The sequence below is a fragment of the Mastacembelus armatus genome, chromosome 11, assembly GCF_900324485.2.
Source record: "Mastacembelus armatus chromosome 11, fMasArm1.2, whole genome shotgun sequence".
Lineage (NCBI taxonomy): Eukaryota > Metazoa > Chordata > Actinopteri > Synbranchiformes > Mastacembelidae > Mastacembelus > Mastacembelus armatus.
This window is the reverse complement of record NC_046643.1, coordinates 3475613-3496083: the sequence shown is the minus strand read 5'-3', so window position 1 is coordinate 3496083 and position 20471 is coordinate 3475613. Positions and strand designations below refer to the sequence as shown.

General features: G+C 42.1%; 1 protein-coding gene across 1 annotated transcript in view; it reads right to left on the bottom strand.

The window, feature by feature from the left end:
* Positions 1-13280: 13280 nt before the first annotated feature.
* Positions 13281-20471, bottom strand: part of foxo6b (forkhead box O6 b) — a 38261-nt gene continuing 31070 nt past the window's right edge. Inside the window, exon 2 of the mRNA XM_026299516.2 lies at positions 13281-17413. Within this exon, the coding sequence (XP_026155301.1) occupies positions 15731-17413 (1683 nt within the window). The 3' untranslated portion in view covers positions 13281-15730. The remainder of the gene's footprint in view (positions 17414-20471) is intronic.

Below are 20471 nucleotides of genomic sequence, written 5' to 3'. Positions count from 1 at the left end.
ATTTCCTTTGTTTGTTGCTGAAGCATTAGCTACCTTGCTACCTAGTGATTGATGATTATTGATAACTAGCTGACTATTGATGATAGCTACCTAGTGCCTGATGATTAGTAGCGAACTTGATAGCTAACTGTTTATTGCATATGGCAAGTGTTTAGTGTGTTATGTTTACCATTTCATTCGGTCTTCTCTATTTTCCCGTGTCATTCTGTGATTTTTTGTTTCCCGTTTCATTTGGCTCTCTGCTTTTGTTTTTTTCCCCTTGCCCTGGTGATCCCAGGAGAAATAAATTCTTTTTGGTTCTGCATTTGGGTCCTACTTCCTCTCCTTCTCATCAACACATAACACATGGCTTTTAAACTTTTGCTCTTGTGTACATTAAATTTATTTCAGTTTTTAGGCCTTTCAACTAGTTGTTTCTAATTTAAATTCCTTAAACTGCATTTTTTGTTATTTTGAGAGCAAGTTGAGTATATACAATAATAGTAATAAAGAAATATATAGAGCTGTAATGCTGATAAAAGGCATTTTAAGACCACTTTACCTACAGTAAATATATGTTATGCTAATTTCCCTTGTCCTTGTTTTCATATGGTTATGACCAATACCATTAATAAAATATGAAATATATTCTCATAGTGACTAACCCAGACACATTTCTAAGCAAACAAATCTGTTTTCTAGTCTTCATCCTCCCCCACAGAAGTAACAATAAACTTTCAGATCAATTAGCATTCAGGATCAGATCACACACAGTATGTACTGAGCCTGAGCTATGTTTTACTGAGGGAATCATTGCTGCCTTGTGGTGGTTTGTTGCTGACTGACGCATACATGAACAGTTATCATAATGACTATAACATAAAGACACATAAAGAATGAGTGACACCAATAATTAACATACACACATCACATTAAGTCCTCTTTCTTGTCTTTCATCAGGGCCTGTGTACACCCCAGTCAGAATAATCCATCTCCATCAGGTCGACACAGCGTTCTGTCTCTGGGATAGTCACACTCACTAATTACTCTTTAAGATAATCAGCCTCTGTGGCTGCAGATGCAGCTCCCCTCCGTGGTTCCGTCTTCTCGGGGAATAAGAGGTTTAATCTGTAGCAGGATCAGAGCTACTGGAAGCAGGAGGAGGAGGAATGGGAGGCGGATGGAGGGAGGCGGGTGGAAATGAGAAGGAATTTGGGCATCTTAACAAACTCTTAATTACGTTCTCTATCCTCTGCTGGTGGCAGGCATAAATGGCGGTCCCCAGGGAGCCTCTGATCCACTTTCTGATCTGCAGAATTCACAGCCGAGCTGCTGATCAAAAAGATGGAGCGGCCTAGATGCTTCAAACACATGGGACCTTTTTCCAGCGTGGGACTCATAGCTTGTCATTGAGCGGAAGTTTGAATTGTTGAAATTCATGCTCAAAAAAGTAAAAAAAACGCTCAGCTCCCTTTAAAGACAAGAAAAAAAGAGAGTTTGAAGAGAAACAGAGTGTTCATTGGCTTCATGAATTGATAATGAGCATTTATGCAACGCTCTAAAGGCGTTTGTCCCATATATGAGGCAGAATTCATTGGAGATGACCTCCACCCACATCCTCGCTGTTCTAGTATGCCAGGCACAGCTTTGATGTCCGCCATCAGATGAATCCCTGGGGAGGCTCTGCTGTATTAAACTAAAACAGCAAACACACCGCAACACACTGGCCAGCAGGAAGTCCCGTCAGCCCTTCCCAGTGGCTCTCTGGGAGCTGCAAAGGGTCAGGATGTCACTGAAACTGGATCATGATACATTATTGTACAGCACACCAGCATTACATTCTACATTCTCTGCGAATGAGTAATCAAACATCAAATGCAGAAAGAATACTGTTCCTGTAAAACAGCCTTTTTTTCTCAGAATTTGATGCCTACCTTGCCCTGCCTATTTTTTAGACACAGAATCTTTCATGTTATCACCTTGAAAGGAAAAAAATTCTGATTGGCTGACACCATTAAGATTGCACAACACCACCCACTAAGACACAGTTAGAAATTTGTGCACTAATTGCAGATAGTCATGTTTTAGATATTTTTGTGTGTGTAACTTACAGTTTGTGTATACTGCTGTGAATGTGTGGCCTGGGCTGACATTGACTCCCAGCCTAAATTATTAGCCCTGTTTATGAGCAGAAATGAGTGCTTTGTTGCCCTGAATTTGTTCTGACAGTTAAAATGTCCTGACTTAAAGTTACAACTGGAAGCCAAAAATCGGTGAGCTCCTCTTTGTGTGCGCATGTGTGTTTGTGTATGTGTTTTGTTATTATATTTGGTTGGAAATTTATAATCTTCTTCTACAGAAAAACTTTCTGTTTTACTATCATATTGTGCTTCTATGATTATAGTAGAAATAACAATATTATTAGATGTTATTTTCTATTTTGTTTTTACTCAGCCACTATATAGAAATTCCAAAAGAGAATGATTAGGAGCTGGACTCATGGGTTTTAGTAAAGCATTTCAATGTCTCTCACTAATATTTACTGACAGACCCTCCACATTATACAGCAGCAAACAATTTATGCAGATATCATACACCAATACAGAGCTCGCATAGCAGCCTACAACCTTTGTTAGATCACAAAATCCCACATCCTGTGAAATATGGCAATGTCTCTGAACTAGCTGCAGAGGAACGTGGGAGATTAGGGAGGAAAAGTACATTACGATGCTCCAGTTGTAAATATATATGAGGAGGGAGAGAGTGAGAGGGAGAAGGAGTGTAGGTTTTTAAGTTGCTGTCACCGGGCTGTCACTGTGTCTGTCAGAACAGATCCATCACGGCTCTGACACATCAGGCTTCACATTTGCATGGAGTGCAGCAGGAGCCTGTCCTTATTATGCATTCTGTCTCACAATAACCTTCCTCTCTCTACCAGATGAACTAACTACCATATTTTTTAAAACGGCATGAACTGGGGATGATTGAGAGCTGTTATTGGCTTCTGACAGTATGTGTGTGTATGTGCAGCCCTGGGTGCCGCCATTTTCCCAGGTATACAGAGATCAGCCATCTTGTCAGGTGAGCTGCTACTATGTATTACTTTAACTTTCTCTCTGCAGGTTTACAGTGCACACACAAACACGCAAACACACACAAAACTAGTTGAGGGGGTGATGAGGACATATTTGTGTGTGTGTGGCACAGTATGGCAGTGCAGATGCAGTCAGTCCCTCAGTGAGGGAGCCTCCACTGGGACAGACACAGCTGTGGCACGGCATCGGGTTGCTAACGAGCCTTATCACATGGGTGCTAGACCAGACACGCACACACACACACACACACACACACAGATATGCAGTTCATTCTGCGTACACAGACAGTCACAAAAATGAGGTATGGGGTGAAACACTGGTGTGTTAAATCTCATCATATACACTCTGATAAACACACACACACACAATCATACATTAACTTTTATACCTACACTGAAACACGGCCATATAAACAGTACCCAGATGAAACACACTCTTTAAAACATATGCTCCGTTATGTACACACATGCATGACAACATGTAAATACATATACATCCACATAAATATTTTCTTTATGGATACATAGACACACAGGCCTCACATGATTGCGCTGTCCTCAGTGCTCTACCCGTTCTCTGAAGGTGCAACAAGAAAGTGTATGTTTAAAAGCAATTTCTAAAAAGACAACACTAAACAATAGCAGATTACAGACTGACTGATAATACATTGTATTCTAATTCTAATAATTCTAATATTCCATCAATCATCCACCACAGGCCACCTCCCAAGTTACCTGTAGCGGTTGATCCACAATTACTTGTTTTAGGGGCATGTAGGCTTAAATATAAATAAGTCCTAGAACAACACAAGGCTCTCGAACCAGTTGAGCCATCTCAGTTTCAATAGGGTGTTTCTGAAAGGTTAGTTGTAAATGTTGTCACTTACATTTATTTTGTGTTTTGTATGTAGTACGTTAGCTATTTTATGCAGTTAGAATAAGGACAGTTGCATATTAGGAGGAAAACAGCTATAGTCAAACATATCACTGAACTGCAGTGTAACTAACTTACATGATAATTATGTTAATATTGCACCTTTTACCTTTAATGCGCTTCTAACCTTACCACACTACTATACAGAGGGAAATATGGGTCTTTTAGCCTCATTATATGTGACTGCTTTAATGTAATATTATCCACTAAATTAGGTTTTATTACAGAAAGTAGACAAACTGTTTAAAAGTACTGCGTATTTGTGTACAGATGTTGATGTTTAGTAAATGACTGGTCTACTTTGACCACCTGTAACAGTAAGATACAGTGTTACAGTAATATGACCCACCACAGGTCTGAGAAGGGGCTGTCTGATATTCAGTCCACCACACTATAACCTATATTTATTGATGTAGCAGGAAGATACCACAGGTACTCTCTATCTCCACACTACTAAAGTCTTCAGACCCTTGCTCTCTACACTTCTCTCGTCATTTGAGCCCCGAGTTGTGTCTGTTTGGGTGTTTTCATCGTTAACTCTGACACTCAAGTTGTCGTCAATTTTCTGTTCTGTTCATCTTCTCTTTAATCAGGCTCCACTCCTGCCGTATTGGCTTACACAGCAACGGCAGCCCAAACATTAGCACCCTCCTCTGTACTTCCTAGCAAAACTGACCTCTAAAGCTCTGTAAATCTGTAGCTCCTCCCATAAGGCGTAACCAAGTACACAACAGGTGAGTTATAGTCAAAAGTTTGGACACACCTTCTCATTCAATGGTTTTTCTTTAATTTTTTTTATCTTCTACGTTGTAGATTAATACTGAAGACATTCAAACCATGAAGGAATACGTGGAATTATGTAGTGAACAAAAAAATGTTAAACAAACAATATGTTTTATAGTTTAGATTCTTCAAAGTAGCCACCTTTTGGTATTCTCTCAATCAGCTCCAATATATATATATATATATATATATATATATATATATATATATATATATATATATGTGTGTGTGTGTGTGTTTGTGTGTGTGTGTGTGTATATATTATTGATCACGAGCCATGGCGACTTGATAGATGAACGATCTGTAGGAAGACCGATCATGTGCAAGCCTAGATACATCTGCCAGGGTTTTCTCCGGTTCTCTGTTCTTCTGGGCATCCATGGTATTGATAACATCCTTCTCCAGCACAACATTTCGAAAGTGTCAATTCTTCTTATGTCTTGTTTCTTCATTGTCCAGGTTTCGCATCTGTATGTTACCACAGAAAAGACCAAACTATGTCAAGCCATGTCTTCGTTAATTGTGTAATGTTCCTCAATTTGAAAACCTTGTCTAGTGACTTCATTGTTGACTTGCACATAGCTATTCTCCGTATGACTACCTGGAATGGCTTTCAAATAACAGGTGCACCTTTTCAAGAGTTCATTTCTGGAATTTCTTGCCTTCTTAATGTGTTTGAGAACATCAGTTGTGATGTGCAGAGGTGGGGTTGGTATAAAGGTCTATACATTGAATAGCCCTTTTTGATTGTTGTTCTATTCCATATTATGGCAAGAACCATTCAGCTAAATGAAGAGAAAGAGAACAGTCCATCATTATTTTAAGGCAGGAAGGTCAGTCAATCCAGAAAATTTCAAGAACTTCAAACATATCCTCAAGTGCAGTCACAAAGACCATCAAACGCTATGATGAAACTGGTTCTCATGAGGACTGCCTCCGGAAAGGAAGACCAAGAGTTAGCTCTACTGCAGAGGATAAGTTCTTCAGAGTTACCACACAAACTGCAAATTAACCCTCTGGGGTCGCTGAACGCGCCGGTGCTTTTTGTGGCATCTTCTCCTGAAAACGCTGAAACGAACTTAAATTACTCTCTTTTGGTTGTACAGATAAGAGCAATATATCATTCGAATCTGAAAAAGGGTCTACTTTTATTTGTATACACTAAAGAAAGCAGACAGGGTGCGCTCTCTGTCTTCTCTGTCTCTGTCACCTCTCTTCACACATAAATAAAACAACCTGTATCTCAGCGAATACTTGCCTCAAAGACATGAAATATATAAATAGAAAGCCTGAAATGTCTTCTTTAAAATGAAACAATTCAAGCTGAAAACAAATAATTTTTTTTTATGTAATCCATATGAAAATAAGGAGCGGTACGGTTTCTCCTGTCTCAGCTCATTTTACCTCATGTGATCCTGCCTCGCACTGAGCGCACTGTTCATATGGAAATAAACTGAGGTGAACCAGGTAATTCTGTGCACGCCCCTGAAAAATGGCATAAAATGTCAAACTTCATCATAGAATTTACTTTACGCGTTCGGATGATGGCACGCTACAATAGTGAAGAACCATTTTAGATGGTTCCAGACAGCGACCTAGAGCTTACTTTGTCCTCAGAGGAAAAACACGATTTAGATGACGAATGTCTGCATTCTAAAGAGCGACTGGACCCAGAAGAGGATATAATTCCTGACGAGTAAGCCTTTTATTTACTGAAAGGCTCATTGTGCAGCTCTTTGTGTGGGTCTTTGTCTTCTCAGGTAAATCACATGATTATTCATGATCAGGCATGCCTTCTTGCATATGCCCTTTCTAAACATAAAGTGTCTTAGAAAATTCAAGTCAGTATATTGTTTTCTGTGAATGAGTGAACAAGATGACTCACATCATTTTAAAGCAAACACTCTAGGCTACAACATCCAGTTCTCAAAAGTCTCATGAACCAATGTTCTGTTTGTGTTTTATGGTCTTATTTCAGTTACTTAAAAATTGCATTCTTTCACTAACCATGCATAAACGCTATTTTCTCAAAAATACAATAATGTATAAACTTGCTGCTCACATATTATTGTAGCCCAGTTTGTGCTGATTACAGTGTTATCAGACTTTAGCCATTAATATGTTTAAAAGTAACTGAAAGAAGCACAAATGTCAGGACATGTCAAAACTGCTGTGCCACACTATATATAATGACATAAATAATTTCGCCCGTGTTTTTTTTTTTTTTTTAAAACAAAATGATGGAAGTAAACGGGCAGCTAGCATTCCTCTCCAACAGGTAAGTGTTTTTCGAAATGTATGTTCATAGTAGGACTTGTACTTTGACGCATTAATTGCAATTATTTTATTACAGAAACAATATCACGTTAAAAAAAATAACTCATTTAATGGCAATTTTCTATGCACTGTTTGACAGGTATGTACTGTACCATGTGAGGGCAAGTAAAGCTATGAAGTTCTAACTGCCGCCTGGTTTATTGAGTCCACACATACGCAACAATGGAAACACATCTTATTCGCATTTATTTTTATTCATTTGCAAATGTTGAAAAGATTCATGTTTGAGTGGAAACAGCTAGAGTTTCATTTTCCCCCTTACATTGGTGCAGTTGTTAAACGTTACTTGACACGGATGACTGAATTTTGTAATGCACTTCTGCTTGTTGTTATGCCTGGCCTATGTTCATTGACTAATTTATATTTAGTATAATTACAAATGCGACTTACACGTAAGCAACTTATGGTTTTTTTCTGTTCAATAAGGCTGTTTTTGCTAAAAAGCAACTTATAGTCTGGAAGATATGGTAATCAGCAAAAATACACAAACAACAAATACCAAAACTTCCATTGTTGGTGTAGTAGTAGTTTTACTAATGTCGTTGCCCTAAATTACATGTAAACGGAACGTTATATCATGGAATATGGAATGCAAAATGTGCCTAAACAGATTAAAAATACAGCCAGTGAAGTGGTTAGTACACACAAGGAAGTTTTTGCCCATTTTTCCAGAAACTTTAGCATCAACAATAATGTTCAGATATTGAACTTTTGCTTCTTTGGAGTCTGAGGGTCAGTAAAGTGACTTGAACTGACTATACAGCCGACAACAGTAAAGTGCCTGAGCTGTATAGGGTGCTAGCTTAGGAAGCTAATTCAGCTAGTGTTAGCGCCTTTGCTGTGGGCAGGGCGTTGTGGAGAGAAACACACTGAAGGTGACTGACTAGAGTAATGAGCCTCACTGTGACATACATAGGAGGCCAAATCAGCAACAAGGCATTTTGACCATCAGTTTCTGATACTGGGCGCTCATACTCACAGCAAACACAAATATATGTGAAAAACATATAGGTTTTGCATCTTATATACCTCTTTAAAAGGCTCTCAGTCTAAGATTAAGAAAATGCAATTGGTATTTTCTGGTGATTACACAGTAATGACAACATATTTATGAATACTAGGTTCCATTTCAGCTAATAGATTGTTCTAAATATTACAGATTGAACCTTTGGTGTATATATACATATTTAGAAGCCTACAACCCTAAAGTACAAGTAATGATACACAATTCATCAACATATATCATACACCCTATGAAAAAACAGATGATGCGTCACCCCTTCCTGACACTAGGCAAAGTGAAGCCAAAATTTAAATACAGGGAGAAGATGGCAGACGGCCACCCATGACAGGAACTTGGCAATATTGTTATAATATTATGATTATGTAATTAGCCTCGGCAGGTTTATGATTAGGTTTATGATTAGGGTTGGAGTTAAAACAACTTCCAGCCAAGATTGACAGTGCCCAAATCTTGGTTGCAATACCCAATTTTGTCTGCCTCCAGGTCCCTCTTATATTTTTGTATCGTGGCAGCCCAGAAGTGAAAGTCACCAAACTGAAATTGATCTGTTTTTATATTATTTAATAAGTTAATAAAAGCAAACTTATGACCACTTTCATGCAAATCAGCATTATAATATCTACCTGCACAACACAAACCCAATCCCACCCCATCACCCCAATATATCCCTGTGTCTGTGTGTTTGTGTGTGTGTGTGTGTGTGTGTGTGTGTGTGAGAGAGAGAGAGAGAGAGAGAGAGAGAGAGAGAGAGAGAGAGAGTGACAACAAAAAATATTTTTTATTGCTGACAAACCAATAGGTTTCTTAACACACAACTTCACTTGATTTCTGAGTTTGACTTGTTTGATAAAATTCAGTGGTTTTGCAATTAACTTACAAAAAATCCATAACTTTCTCTTATTCACAACATTATATTAGGAGGTCACTTGAAGCCTGTAGGTCCAACACCTTCTCCCTCAACCTGCCCCTACTTGATGTCTGAGTTTCTCATGTGTAATAAAATGCATGTAATGGTTAATCTTTGCACCGTTTATTAACTCATTTTAAAAATGAGTTAGCATGTTATTAGATTTTTATTAGATTTTTTTTCAAAATTAATTTGAGCTATAGTTCAAGTATCAGGTTGTATTTTCTGAACATTCCAAGCATAACCTTAATGCTGATTCCTCATTCCAAACTATAATGTAGGACTCACATAAAAATGAAATGGGACAGCCTTGTAATGCAATTGGCCTTTAAATGCACCCTTTAAAGGATCATGAGATAAACTGTATTCATCCCAAGGGGAATTTCAGGTATGCTTTTACATAATTTGTTAGTCAGTAGTGAGACTAGTCAGTAGTCAGTTGCCATTGTCAAAGGTGTTGTAGAGCCTGATGGCAGTGGGGATGAAGGATCTCCTGTGTAGTTCAGTCCTGCAGCTCAGTGAGGTGGCTGCTTCTCTGCTCCATCAGGATGTTGTGAAGGGGATGATCAGTGTATTCCAGGATGGACTCTACCTTTGTCTGTCTGCATCTCTCCACCACAGCCTCCAGTGAGTCCAGCCTCATTCCAGTCACTGAACCAGATTTTTCCACCAGTTTGTCTATTTCACCTTCTGCTTTATGCCGCCTCCCCAGCAGACTGCAGCATAAAGCAGCACACTGGCTGCCATAGTTTGGTAAAACGTGCAGCAGGAAAAAGTCAGGAAAAGTCAATAAAAGGATGAGCATGTACAAAATTATATTATGTGTGCTGTGGAGTGAGGAGGACAAAGGAAAGGGACAATATATTATCTGAAAAGCAAAATTTTCACCCATGCTTGAAGTATGGACAGACAGCCCCAATAACTGTCTTTGCCAGCACATTCACAGCCAGCTCCTCCTGCATGTCTGAGAGTAAGTACTCTAGTTATGTGAGCCTTCAGATAGACCCCTCCTTTTCAGACAGTCTAAAGCTAACCTGCCTAAATTAATCATTGTGGTTGTAGCCCGCCCCTTTTTCGGCACAAAACAATACAGGCCCAAATTAAACTAGCTGTTGTCTTTACATTTTAAGGGTTATATTGATGACCTTGGTGTCGTTTGAAGGAAAAGCTTTCCAGTTTATTATTTCACGCTGTAAAATATGAAATATGACTCCCCTCCCCCCTCTAGCTTCGTCCGCTGCGTGCCCACCGTTGTCAAGGCAACTTACTGTAAGTATTCGGGCCGTTTAAATCCCCTTTACCCGCCATACAGTGTGATACGTTGCTGGAAAGGGCTTTTCATGAAAGTGAAGTGAAAGTGACTTATATGGCCAAGTATGGTGACCCATACTCGGAATTTGTGCTCTGCATTTAACCCACCCAAGTGCACACACACACAGCAGTGAACACACACACACCATGAACACACATCCGGAGCAGTGGGCAGCCAGCGCTGCGGCGCCCGGGGAGCAGTTGAGGGTCCGGTGCCTTGCTCAAGGGTCTCGCCTCAGTCGTGGTATTGAAGGTGGACAGGGCACTGGCTATTCACTCCGTGCCACCGACAATTCCTGCCGGACCTGAGACTCGAACCTGCAATTTTCAGGTTACAAGTCCGATTAGGCCACGACTGCCCTTTTTTCTTTTCTTTTTTTTTAATTGGCTATAATATACGTCAGTCATCATTGACAAACAATGTGACTGGCTGATTTTACGTCATTAAAAGTCCTTTCCCCCTGGTAGGATTTGCTCTCAGTGGTTTCATGCTTTCATGTTTACTTACGCTGTGAAACATAACAAACAAGATTGATTGAGGGTTCCTGTGCTCCACAGAAGCTTGCTATGTCAATCTTTATTGAATAAACAACGAAATCAACCGTACAACGAACCGGATTAAAACTTTTCATGAGGAGGACGATGGGTTTATGGATTTACTCAGGGATAATACGTCTTTTGGACTAAAACATGGATGCACTATGTTCCCTGGATTCTAACAAAAAAAGGATATGCAATACTTGATGTTTCAGTATATGTATGAAGTAACACAACAGCAAAGGTAAGAACTAGCGTTTTTCCAATATTTGTACTCTTGTTAAACATTAAGAAACTGTAGTCGCTGTGATAATTCAGTCCCAAATTGCTTTATACCATTTGAATAGTGAGACTTTCTGCTTTCATATGATATATAGTTTGTCGGGCTTTATTCAAATTTCTCCAACAATCTTTGGTAATATGTCTGGAAATACAATTTTGGTTCCAGGCCTGGGACTGGGGTAACTAGGTGGTTTTTAAGGAGAACACAATATGATGATCAGAAAAGCCATCACTCCAGTGATAATCCCTACCATCCATATACAAAACTACACCCTTAATGACAGAAATCAGCTTTGTAAAAAATGTGTTTGATAACATCTTGAAACAAGGGGTCCATTGTGCAAGAAGTGTGAAAAAAATTTGCAGGAGAAAGTGCAGCAGTATTAGTAGTATTGCAATAGTATTGTATGTGTAAAGTTCTAAATATTTCTGAAATGTTGCACCAGCTCTATACCCTCTTCACGGTGCTTGAGGGTTCATGAGAGTTTGCCCAAACAGTTTACATGTGTTTTGTGGACTTGGAGAAGGCATCTGACCGTGTCATGACATCTTATGGGAGGTACTCCAGGAGTATGGGGAGTATAGCTAAGGGGTATCTGGTCTCTGTACAAACAGAGCAGCAGCTTGGTTTGCATTGCCGGCAGTAAGTCAGACCTATTCCCAGTGCATGTCGGAGTCCGAACTCTGCCCTTTGTCACCGGTTTTGTTCGTTATTTTCATAGACAAAATTTCTAGGTGCAGCCAGGGGCCGGAGGGACTCCAGTTCGGAGACCACAGGATTTCATCTCTGTTTTTTGCAGATGATGTTGTCCTGCTGGCTCCATCGAGCCAGGACCTTCAGTGTGCACTTGGGCGGTTTGCCACTGAGTGTAAAGCAGCCGGGATGAGAATCAACACCTCCAAGTCCGAGGTGACGGTTCTCATCTGGAAAAAGGTGCCTTGCCATCTCCAGGTCAGGGGAGAGATCCTGCCTCAGTTGGAGGAGTTTAAGTTTATCTTGTTCATGAGTGAGGGAAGGACGGAGCGTGAGACTGACAGACGGATGAGTGCATCGGCAGCAGCAATGCGGTCAATGTACCAGTCCACTGTGGTGACCGATTTACCGGTCAGTCTACATTCTTACTCTTATCTGTGGTCATGAGCTTTGGGTCAAGACCTCGGATACAAGCGGCTGAAATGACCTTCCTTCACAGGGTGGCTGGGCGTCTCTTAGAGATAGGGTGAGGACCTCGACCAGCTTTGTTCTGTCTCAGTTAAAGTGGTTTAAATAGAGTGGTTAAACTGGTGCCATGTTTAAACCCTCTTTTATTGTTTGACTGAGTTTCCTTCCCTGCTACTGAGCACTATTACTGTATTTCAAGAATTCAGCAGTTAATTACATTAGTATAATAGTATTACTGCTACGAAAGGTTGGCATAAAATACAAAACTTGACGTAGCAAACTGCAGTTGTTCATGTGCAGGTTTTTCTTGACAGTTTAAAATTTGCTTACTGTCTTTTCTGTCTCATGTTTTTTAAATTAATTTGTCAAATATTCAGTTTTTGTTTACATCTGCTATTTCTGTCTTCACAACACGCAGCAGCTATTGCACATCTGTGCTGTGGAAGCACTTCTTGTTAAAGAAGAAGTTTTTCACAGACTGAGAGTCTAGTGACAGTGGATCTCATATGTTCTGTTATTTACCCTTATTAGTCCCACAATGGGGAAATTGCATTAGAAAATGCACACACACAGCAGTGAACACACACCCAGAGCAGTGGCAGCCATTGCTGCAGCACCCAGGAATTCAGTGCCTTGGGGGTTCGGTGCCTTGCTCAAGGGTCTCACCTCGGTCATGGTATTGAAGGTGGCTATTCACTACGCCCCACTGGCGTAGCACTGACATTCCCCCTCTAAGGTCTGCCCCCTCTAAGGTAACTTGTGATTCTAATGTGACTCTGAGTGAATTTGTGACTTTCCGAACTAATTATTTGTATCTCTATGTAGCCTAACTAAAACCAAAATGCCTTTCTTTATACACATTAGATAGAAGGTTTTCATCAGCCAACAGTACACATGATTGTGTATGCAAATAAAGCACACAGAAAACAATTAGCTTCTTATTTGTTTTATTTTACGGTCACCAGATGAGCAGATACATCATTTTAGAAAAGAAACTGATATTTGCAAAAAATTATAATACAATTTTCTCAATATAGATTATGTACAGAATGAAACCTAGTCAAACTGAAATAGCATTCTGCCTCTTTGTCACCCAGAAGACAGAGCAGTGAGGGGTCTGAGTGGTGTCCATAGACCCATCTCCAAAACTAATAAATATAAACTGTATATATTATGTATGCTGCACTCAACCAAGCATGGGCAATACCAGGGCAAGTTAGTTCTCAACAGTATTCCCTTAATCAGATCTTGTACATCACTGTGCTACACACACACACACACACACATACACACACACACACACACTCACTCACACACCCACAAGAAGCTTGACATACAAGTGCACACAGGCCAGAGACCAAATACAGTTGGTTTACAACAATGGGCCACCTTAATTTATAAAAAGGAAAGAACAAAGCAAAACAAAAGTGTGTATGGAAATACCTGCCATTGTCCTTGATCAGAAGGGAGAAGTGGCTTTCTGGTCAAAGCTCGCTGACTGGCTGAGTAGCACTTGACATTTTGCCTGATTCAAACAGCCAGTTCTATAGAAAGCTACCAAGCTGGAAAATCTCTCCCTCTCTCACAGATTTTGTCTACTCATCTAAATACTGCCCTCCCATTCAGTCTCTCACTTTATCTACTTGCCTTTCTTCTCTCTTGTTTTTGCTCTGTCTTGAGTGGGACAGGTGCCTGGACAAGGGTTGTCGATTACACCTCTTGCCTGTTTTCTTTCTGGGAGCAAAGAAAAAAAATGCACACGAAAGCTCATATCCACACTGTATTGAAACAGGACAGACAACTGCACAATCACAGAACAAGCACAAGAAAAGACTCCAGCAAAGTAAAGCTATGGCCAGGACGTTGTGAGGAACGCTTGTAAAGTGGATGTCTGAAGGACTTGAAGGACACTGTAAGCACACCACTTGCCAGCTGCCTTACCTTGTCACTGGGCACCACCTCTCAAAAATCACTCTCCTTGTGCTTGGTGGGGAGAAGAATTATGACTTTGTGCAGATGAGCGAATACACACACTTGCATAAATCATCCATCTTGTTTGGCGGTTAATTACTCTTGTTTACCCTCTGAGTAACCTCGGGATGGGGCGGCGCGATAGGAGGGAGCCTGGGAAGAGGAGATAGCACCAAATAGTAATCTGCTGACACTGTTCATCAGTGTGCAGTTCACAGAAGGAAATGCACATAGTGGGCTTGAACCTGGGTGCTAACAAATTAGACAAGGCTGGCTGGGGTCTGAGGACAGCAGCTCCATCAACATACTGGCCTGACCACAGCTGCTCGCTAAGCTGTTGTGGGGTCAGCCGGTGAAGGCCCCAGAGCAGGCCAATCAGAGAGCTCTTCAGGATATACAGCAGGGCCTGATCATTGCTTATTTCATTATGGGGAAAGCTACATAAATCCACAAAATGGAGAGGAAGAGGCACAGAGGGAATATTTGCATTTCTCCTATCCTATCAGCTCCCCTCAATGCCCTCCTCCCACTTTGAATACCTCCCCCATTTAGTGCAGAGTGACTTTAATCATCACTTTCACCAAAACACATTAAGCCAGTGTGTCCGGAGTTGAAGAGGGAGAGAGAGGGTTGAAAAAACACAGAGTGGCGCATTAGATTTGCAATAGTGATGCATCACTCTGGCATTACTTTGGAGATTAAAGAAGGGATGTTGTATTTCAATGGAGTGGTGATGATTGCTGGGTGGATGACTGTCCTGCACCAAAATGAACACCATTGTCCAACAGGGAGTCGCACTGACCCTGTAGTTCCCCTGTAGTTCACTTTGTGTTCCCTAGCTTCTAAAAACCTCAATTTCTTCCTTAACCTCAAAGGCCCTGCCTTTTAACCCCCAATCTGAGAGCACCTCTATGCTGAAAGATATTTATGCAACTGTTTGATCATGTTCTCAAGTCAAAAACAACACCTCCTTTGTAGAAGGAGATAATACTGTAAAGTGGATTGCATACATTAAAATTAAGCCAACACACAACATGACTTTGCCTGGTCTTTGTGTTACTGCATCTGTATGAAAGGATGGATATAAAGTGCTTGAGAGCTTAGAACAGGCAGGATGAGATTGGAAGGAGAGCATAAAAACACAACAGAAAAAATGAAGGGCATCAACAAGGGATGCTTTAGCCAAGGGCTCAATGAAGGCAAGTTCAATATGGAGACAGAAGGCTCAATAAATGGGGTGGGAGGGTGTGTAAGGAGTCCCTAGGAAACAAAATGACAATATGTATTTTGTTATTCAGTCTAAGAGAAACAGAATCACAGTCAGTCAGTCCAAGGGTACAGCCTACCAGCAGCTTGGCTGAGTGGTGAGCTTTCCAGTTGTGTGTCTATCCAAACCCTTGGGCCTAGGTTCACCCTGGCACCCAGCTCTGGTTGCTATGTGCCGGTGGAGGACAAGCAAATGCCCCTAAGCTCATGCCCATCCCCATGCTCACACCTTGGGACAGAGAGCCGTCAAAGTTGAAGTCCATGCTCTCTGTGTCCATAAAGTCACTGAGCAGTATGGAGTCTACATCACAGTCCAGGCTATTAGGGACATTCTCCATCTCCAGGTTGGCAGCCATTCTACTGTGGGAGTTGTGCTGTTGCCCATGGTAACCAGCATTCCCTGGCTGATGGTTGTTGTGGTAGAAGCCATGCCAAGAAGTGGTCATACCCTGATGGTGAGCCCCTGAGTAAGGCTGGTGACGCGGGTGAGGGGCAGATGCCAGGCGGCAGGGGTCCTGGGGAACGTCCATGACCCCGGCAGGGTTGGGGGGCAGGGATGGTGATGTTGGGAGATGGGGGCGAGGCCCATAGTGGTTTGAGGTTTTGAGGCTGTAGGGCTGCAGAATGTCAGTGCTAACCCGGGGGGAGAGGGCCTGTGGCTGAGGCCTGCTGTGCATAGCGGGGTTGTGGCTGTGCATGTGACCCTGGCTAGAGCGAGGGTTGTGATCATGGCTGGGGTTTACTTTGTTAGTGTGACCATGGTCATGACTTGCACCATAGTCGTGGGCAGGGAGGGGCTTGTGACTGTGATTGTAGTCAAGGCTGGCTTGGCGTTTGTGACCCTGATTGTGGTTCTGATGGCGAGTTGTGTTTTGGTCATGGACTGAGCCATTGCCATTGTGAAGACTGAGATTATGAGCATGCTCTTGGCTGTGATTGTGGTTATGATTGTGGTTTGGATTCTGATTGTGGCTGGGCTGACTGTGAACACCATTGGTTCCCTGTGACATTAGTGTGTCTTTGCCGCAGTATGAAGGTCCTCCAGTAAGCAGACTCTGTAGGGCATTGTTCTCTGAGTAGCCCCTCATAGGGCGCTGGAAGCTGGCTGGCTTGTTCTCCTGGATGGTCTCCATGGGAGTGTGGTGCCGCAGCATGCCTATGGAAGACTGTCCATACATAGGCCCACAGTAGGAGCCCTCAGCCTTGGGCCCAGGCACATAGGGATAACTGTTGCATTTAATTTGCTGTGGCTGAGGATAGCCACTCTCATCTAGGCTGATAGCCCCAGTCAGGTCAGTCAGCTGGGGCAGCTCCACAGTAGGGCAGTGGCCCCCAGTGCCCAGGGCTGGAGAGCGGGTGCTGCTGGGGCTGGGGTACAGTCGAGGAGAGGCTGAACAGGAAAGTCCGCCCTCCTCTGGTTCATCAGCCTCTGCCTCAGCCAGTATAGGAGACAGGCAACCACTCAGTGTGGAAGCAGAGGAGGAGGTGCGGGAATGGAGATCCGTCCAGGTGTCATACTCCTCACCCCCCATACCCACACCTCCTTTCCCTGCTGGACTGGCATGCTCTGGGGAGCCTTGCAATGCAGGTCCACCCCCCTGACCTTGTCCACGTCCGAGACCTATTGCCCCTGCTCTCTTCCGACTGATGCGACCCTTGGTCTTCAAGTACCGAGTGCCATTGTCTATAGAGGCTGCACGTCTTCTGGGTCCCTTTCCCATCTTCCCGCCTTCTGGGTTCAGCATCCACCAAGAACTTTTCCCTGTCCCTTCATTCTGCACTCGGATGAAGCGACTGTGAAGGGACAGATTGTGTCTAATTGAGTTCTGAAACAAAACAGAAAGATGGGAAAGAAATAGAGGAGAAAGAGGGGGATATTGGCAGAAAGGGGAGAGAGAAGAAAAGAGACGAACATTAGCACCCAAGGGAACATTTAGGATTAAATGATAATTTTTTAAAAACACAAAGTCATTTCAGATTATGGTCAAATTATCAAGGCTACACAGCAAGAGAAAAAAGATGAATAAAAAAAGTGGGAGATGGAAAAGGAAAGCACAGAGGGCAGGGAGATTGAAGGACCAATCGATACCTCCCCTGACCAGCCTCTCCTCTCCGCACACGCTCACTGAGTCATAATATGGACATGGGTGCAGCCTCCACATCAAACCATCACCAAGGTTACAGAAATGAATCATACAAGGCAACCCAATCACAGACAGCCCATATCGATTGCAGGCCTCCAAATTTGAGAGCCTGAGATCCAGCCAGAGACGGAGGGAAGGAGGGGGAGGCATGATTTGGCAGGAGAAGATGTGGAAGAGCACCAGAATGAAAAAAGAAACACTTATACACAGGCCTGGAATAAGACAGAGGGAAAGTAATGGGGGAGAGTGGAGGGGAGGGACATGCTCACTTAACCTCTTTAAAAATCATGGCACAATTAACATGACTGTAGGCAACGATGGCAGATATCCTTATATTGAAGTCTTCCTGCAAGCAGCTATAAAGGAGGACAGATGTGACAATTGTGGGTGGGTTTGGGGAGTTTGGGTTTAAGGGGAAATAGAATAAGCTCCTCCAGACTCCTGTTTAAGTGTCTGAATGACAGCTGTATAGTTAATCCAGGGCTCCACAGCAGCATTTCCAGTTTGTGCCAACCTGGAGTGAGTTGATGAGATCTAAGCCTGCCTAAAGGAGAGCTTAGCAGGGATACACATCATCTCAGCTGGCCAAGTTAGTCTAAGTACAACATGTTCATCCAAATCTTTCCTGCTTGTGTCATTATTTACACTCTCCCCAGCTTTCCTCCCTTTTTCTTTTCTGCCTTCTCTTTCTTTCCCTCTCTTTTGCCCTTTTTGCTCTTTTTGATCTTTTGGGATCAACAAAATCCTGCTTCCCCACCCTCTACCTCATGCGTGCAATCACACACTTTTCTTTTTCCTCTCTGGGGATATCTATTTCTGCCTTGTTTATTACCTGCACATAGCTCACAATCTCTGTCTCCTGATATCTCGAGCCATTCTCTATCTTCATTCACTCCCCGCCTCCTGTCCAATTTTCCTGTTCTCAGCCCCATTCATCTCCCTCTCTGTGTCCCAGCATCTCTTGATCACGACATTGCTCATTCTCTCCCTCTCTCTACATGTATCCTCTCATCACCTTACACAATTTCTATCCTCCCCCTCTTTCATTCATTCATTCACAGTGAAAGATGAACGAATACTGAAAGCAAACAGCAGGAGATGCAAATCTGTGTTCAATGGGGGCCAGCTTACATTTCACCCTTCAGCACAATCCATACAGTCAGCATATGTAGTCCCCTCCACCCTGGCAGCATACAGAGCCGCATGGCTGCAAACTGGACAGCCAGCTAAAAGAGGTGATGGGTCTTTGTTGTTGCAGCATATTATGAAAAGCACAGCATCCAGAACAGCAGGTAATAGGTTTCTCGCAAAATGTTTACAGGGGGAATTCAGCTTTAAGTGGGTTTCGAATCAGACTTGTATGCTACCTACTACCATTCTCATTCATCTAGAAAAGCCTCCTCCACAGACACTCATCCCCTCAGCATTACTCCTAACAGGTAATTCCATCCCATCCTCCACTCAAATCACGCTGCTCTCTTCACAGACGTGGAAATTGGATAGCAGTGGTTTATGTTTTTTTTGTTTTTTTTTTCTGAAAATGCAGTTCAAAACACCAGGTTGGCAAAATTGAACAAACTCAACGTTCAACAACGAACTAGACAGACTGTGCTGTGGCACGCTACAGAGAGCAGACTTAATCAAAGCCAAATTGAACGATGACGGTGTGTGAAAGAGGCCACCAGCAGAGGCGACCTGCATCAGGTGATCTGAGAGCAGCACCCTGACAGGTTCCTCCACAATGTGACGGCTCTGGCTGGGCGTAACTATGGCAACAGAGTAAACCAAAAGACGGAGAAATGAAGAGAGGGGAGGTGATGGTGGTGAGGAGATTGGGGGGAGCATGGAGGGGGGTGGCTGATGCTGTTTGATGCTGCAGGCAACTCCAAACAGCCTTTTATCTGCGTCTGTCAGATTCCTGCTTCCAATCCACCAGGGAGGCTCAATCACCAGTAGTCCCAGCGCCTCACTACCTGTAACAAGCTGTGATTCGTAGTCGTGCGTGTGTGTGTGTGAGGGAAGTGAAAACTTCTGTATAACGGCCAGAGCAACAATTATACAACAACTGCTGTTCCTTCACCTGGTGATACATTGTAAAATAGTATAATGTGACAGCTCTTTGCACTGTATTCCATATAATATAAAAATCTTTAGTGATATTCTTTTAAAGGTTTAGAAAGAAATTTTTGTACTGAAATTAATACTGGTGATACTTCTAACATCTGATCTAATCAACACCAGGTTGTGAACTTTAAGATACTGACTTTGAACAGACAATCAGTATACAGTCCCTGAAGAAAATCATTACGTGTAAAATTACTAAATTACATTGATAATAACTGTTGACCAACAGGCAAATACAGTATGATCATTTTAATTCCTTCTACAATTTTTCAATACATAAGCAGTAAAATTCCTTTGTCTTTGCAGTCCACATTGCCAATTTATTAGGGACACCTAATTGAAACCAATGTAATCTAATGTATCTGTCCTGTAATAAATGAGGTTGTGGTTATAATGTTAAAACTGTAGACTAAAGAGGCACATTTTGGAGGCTGTAGTTTGTGGTGTTACTGAATTGGACTGCAATAGAGTAAGAGTCATTTCAGTTATCTACTCTAGCAATGAGGGTAGGCAACTCATCTCACTCTACCAATGGCATCTGGCAAAGAAATTAATGATTACAGAAATTTTGAAGTGGCACTGCACTGACTATGATTTATAGACAACACTTGGTTTT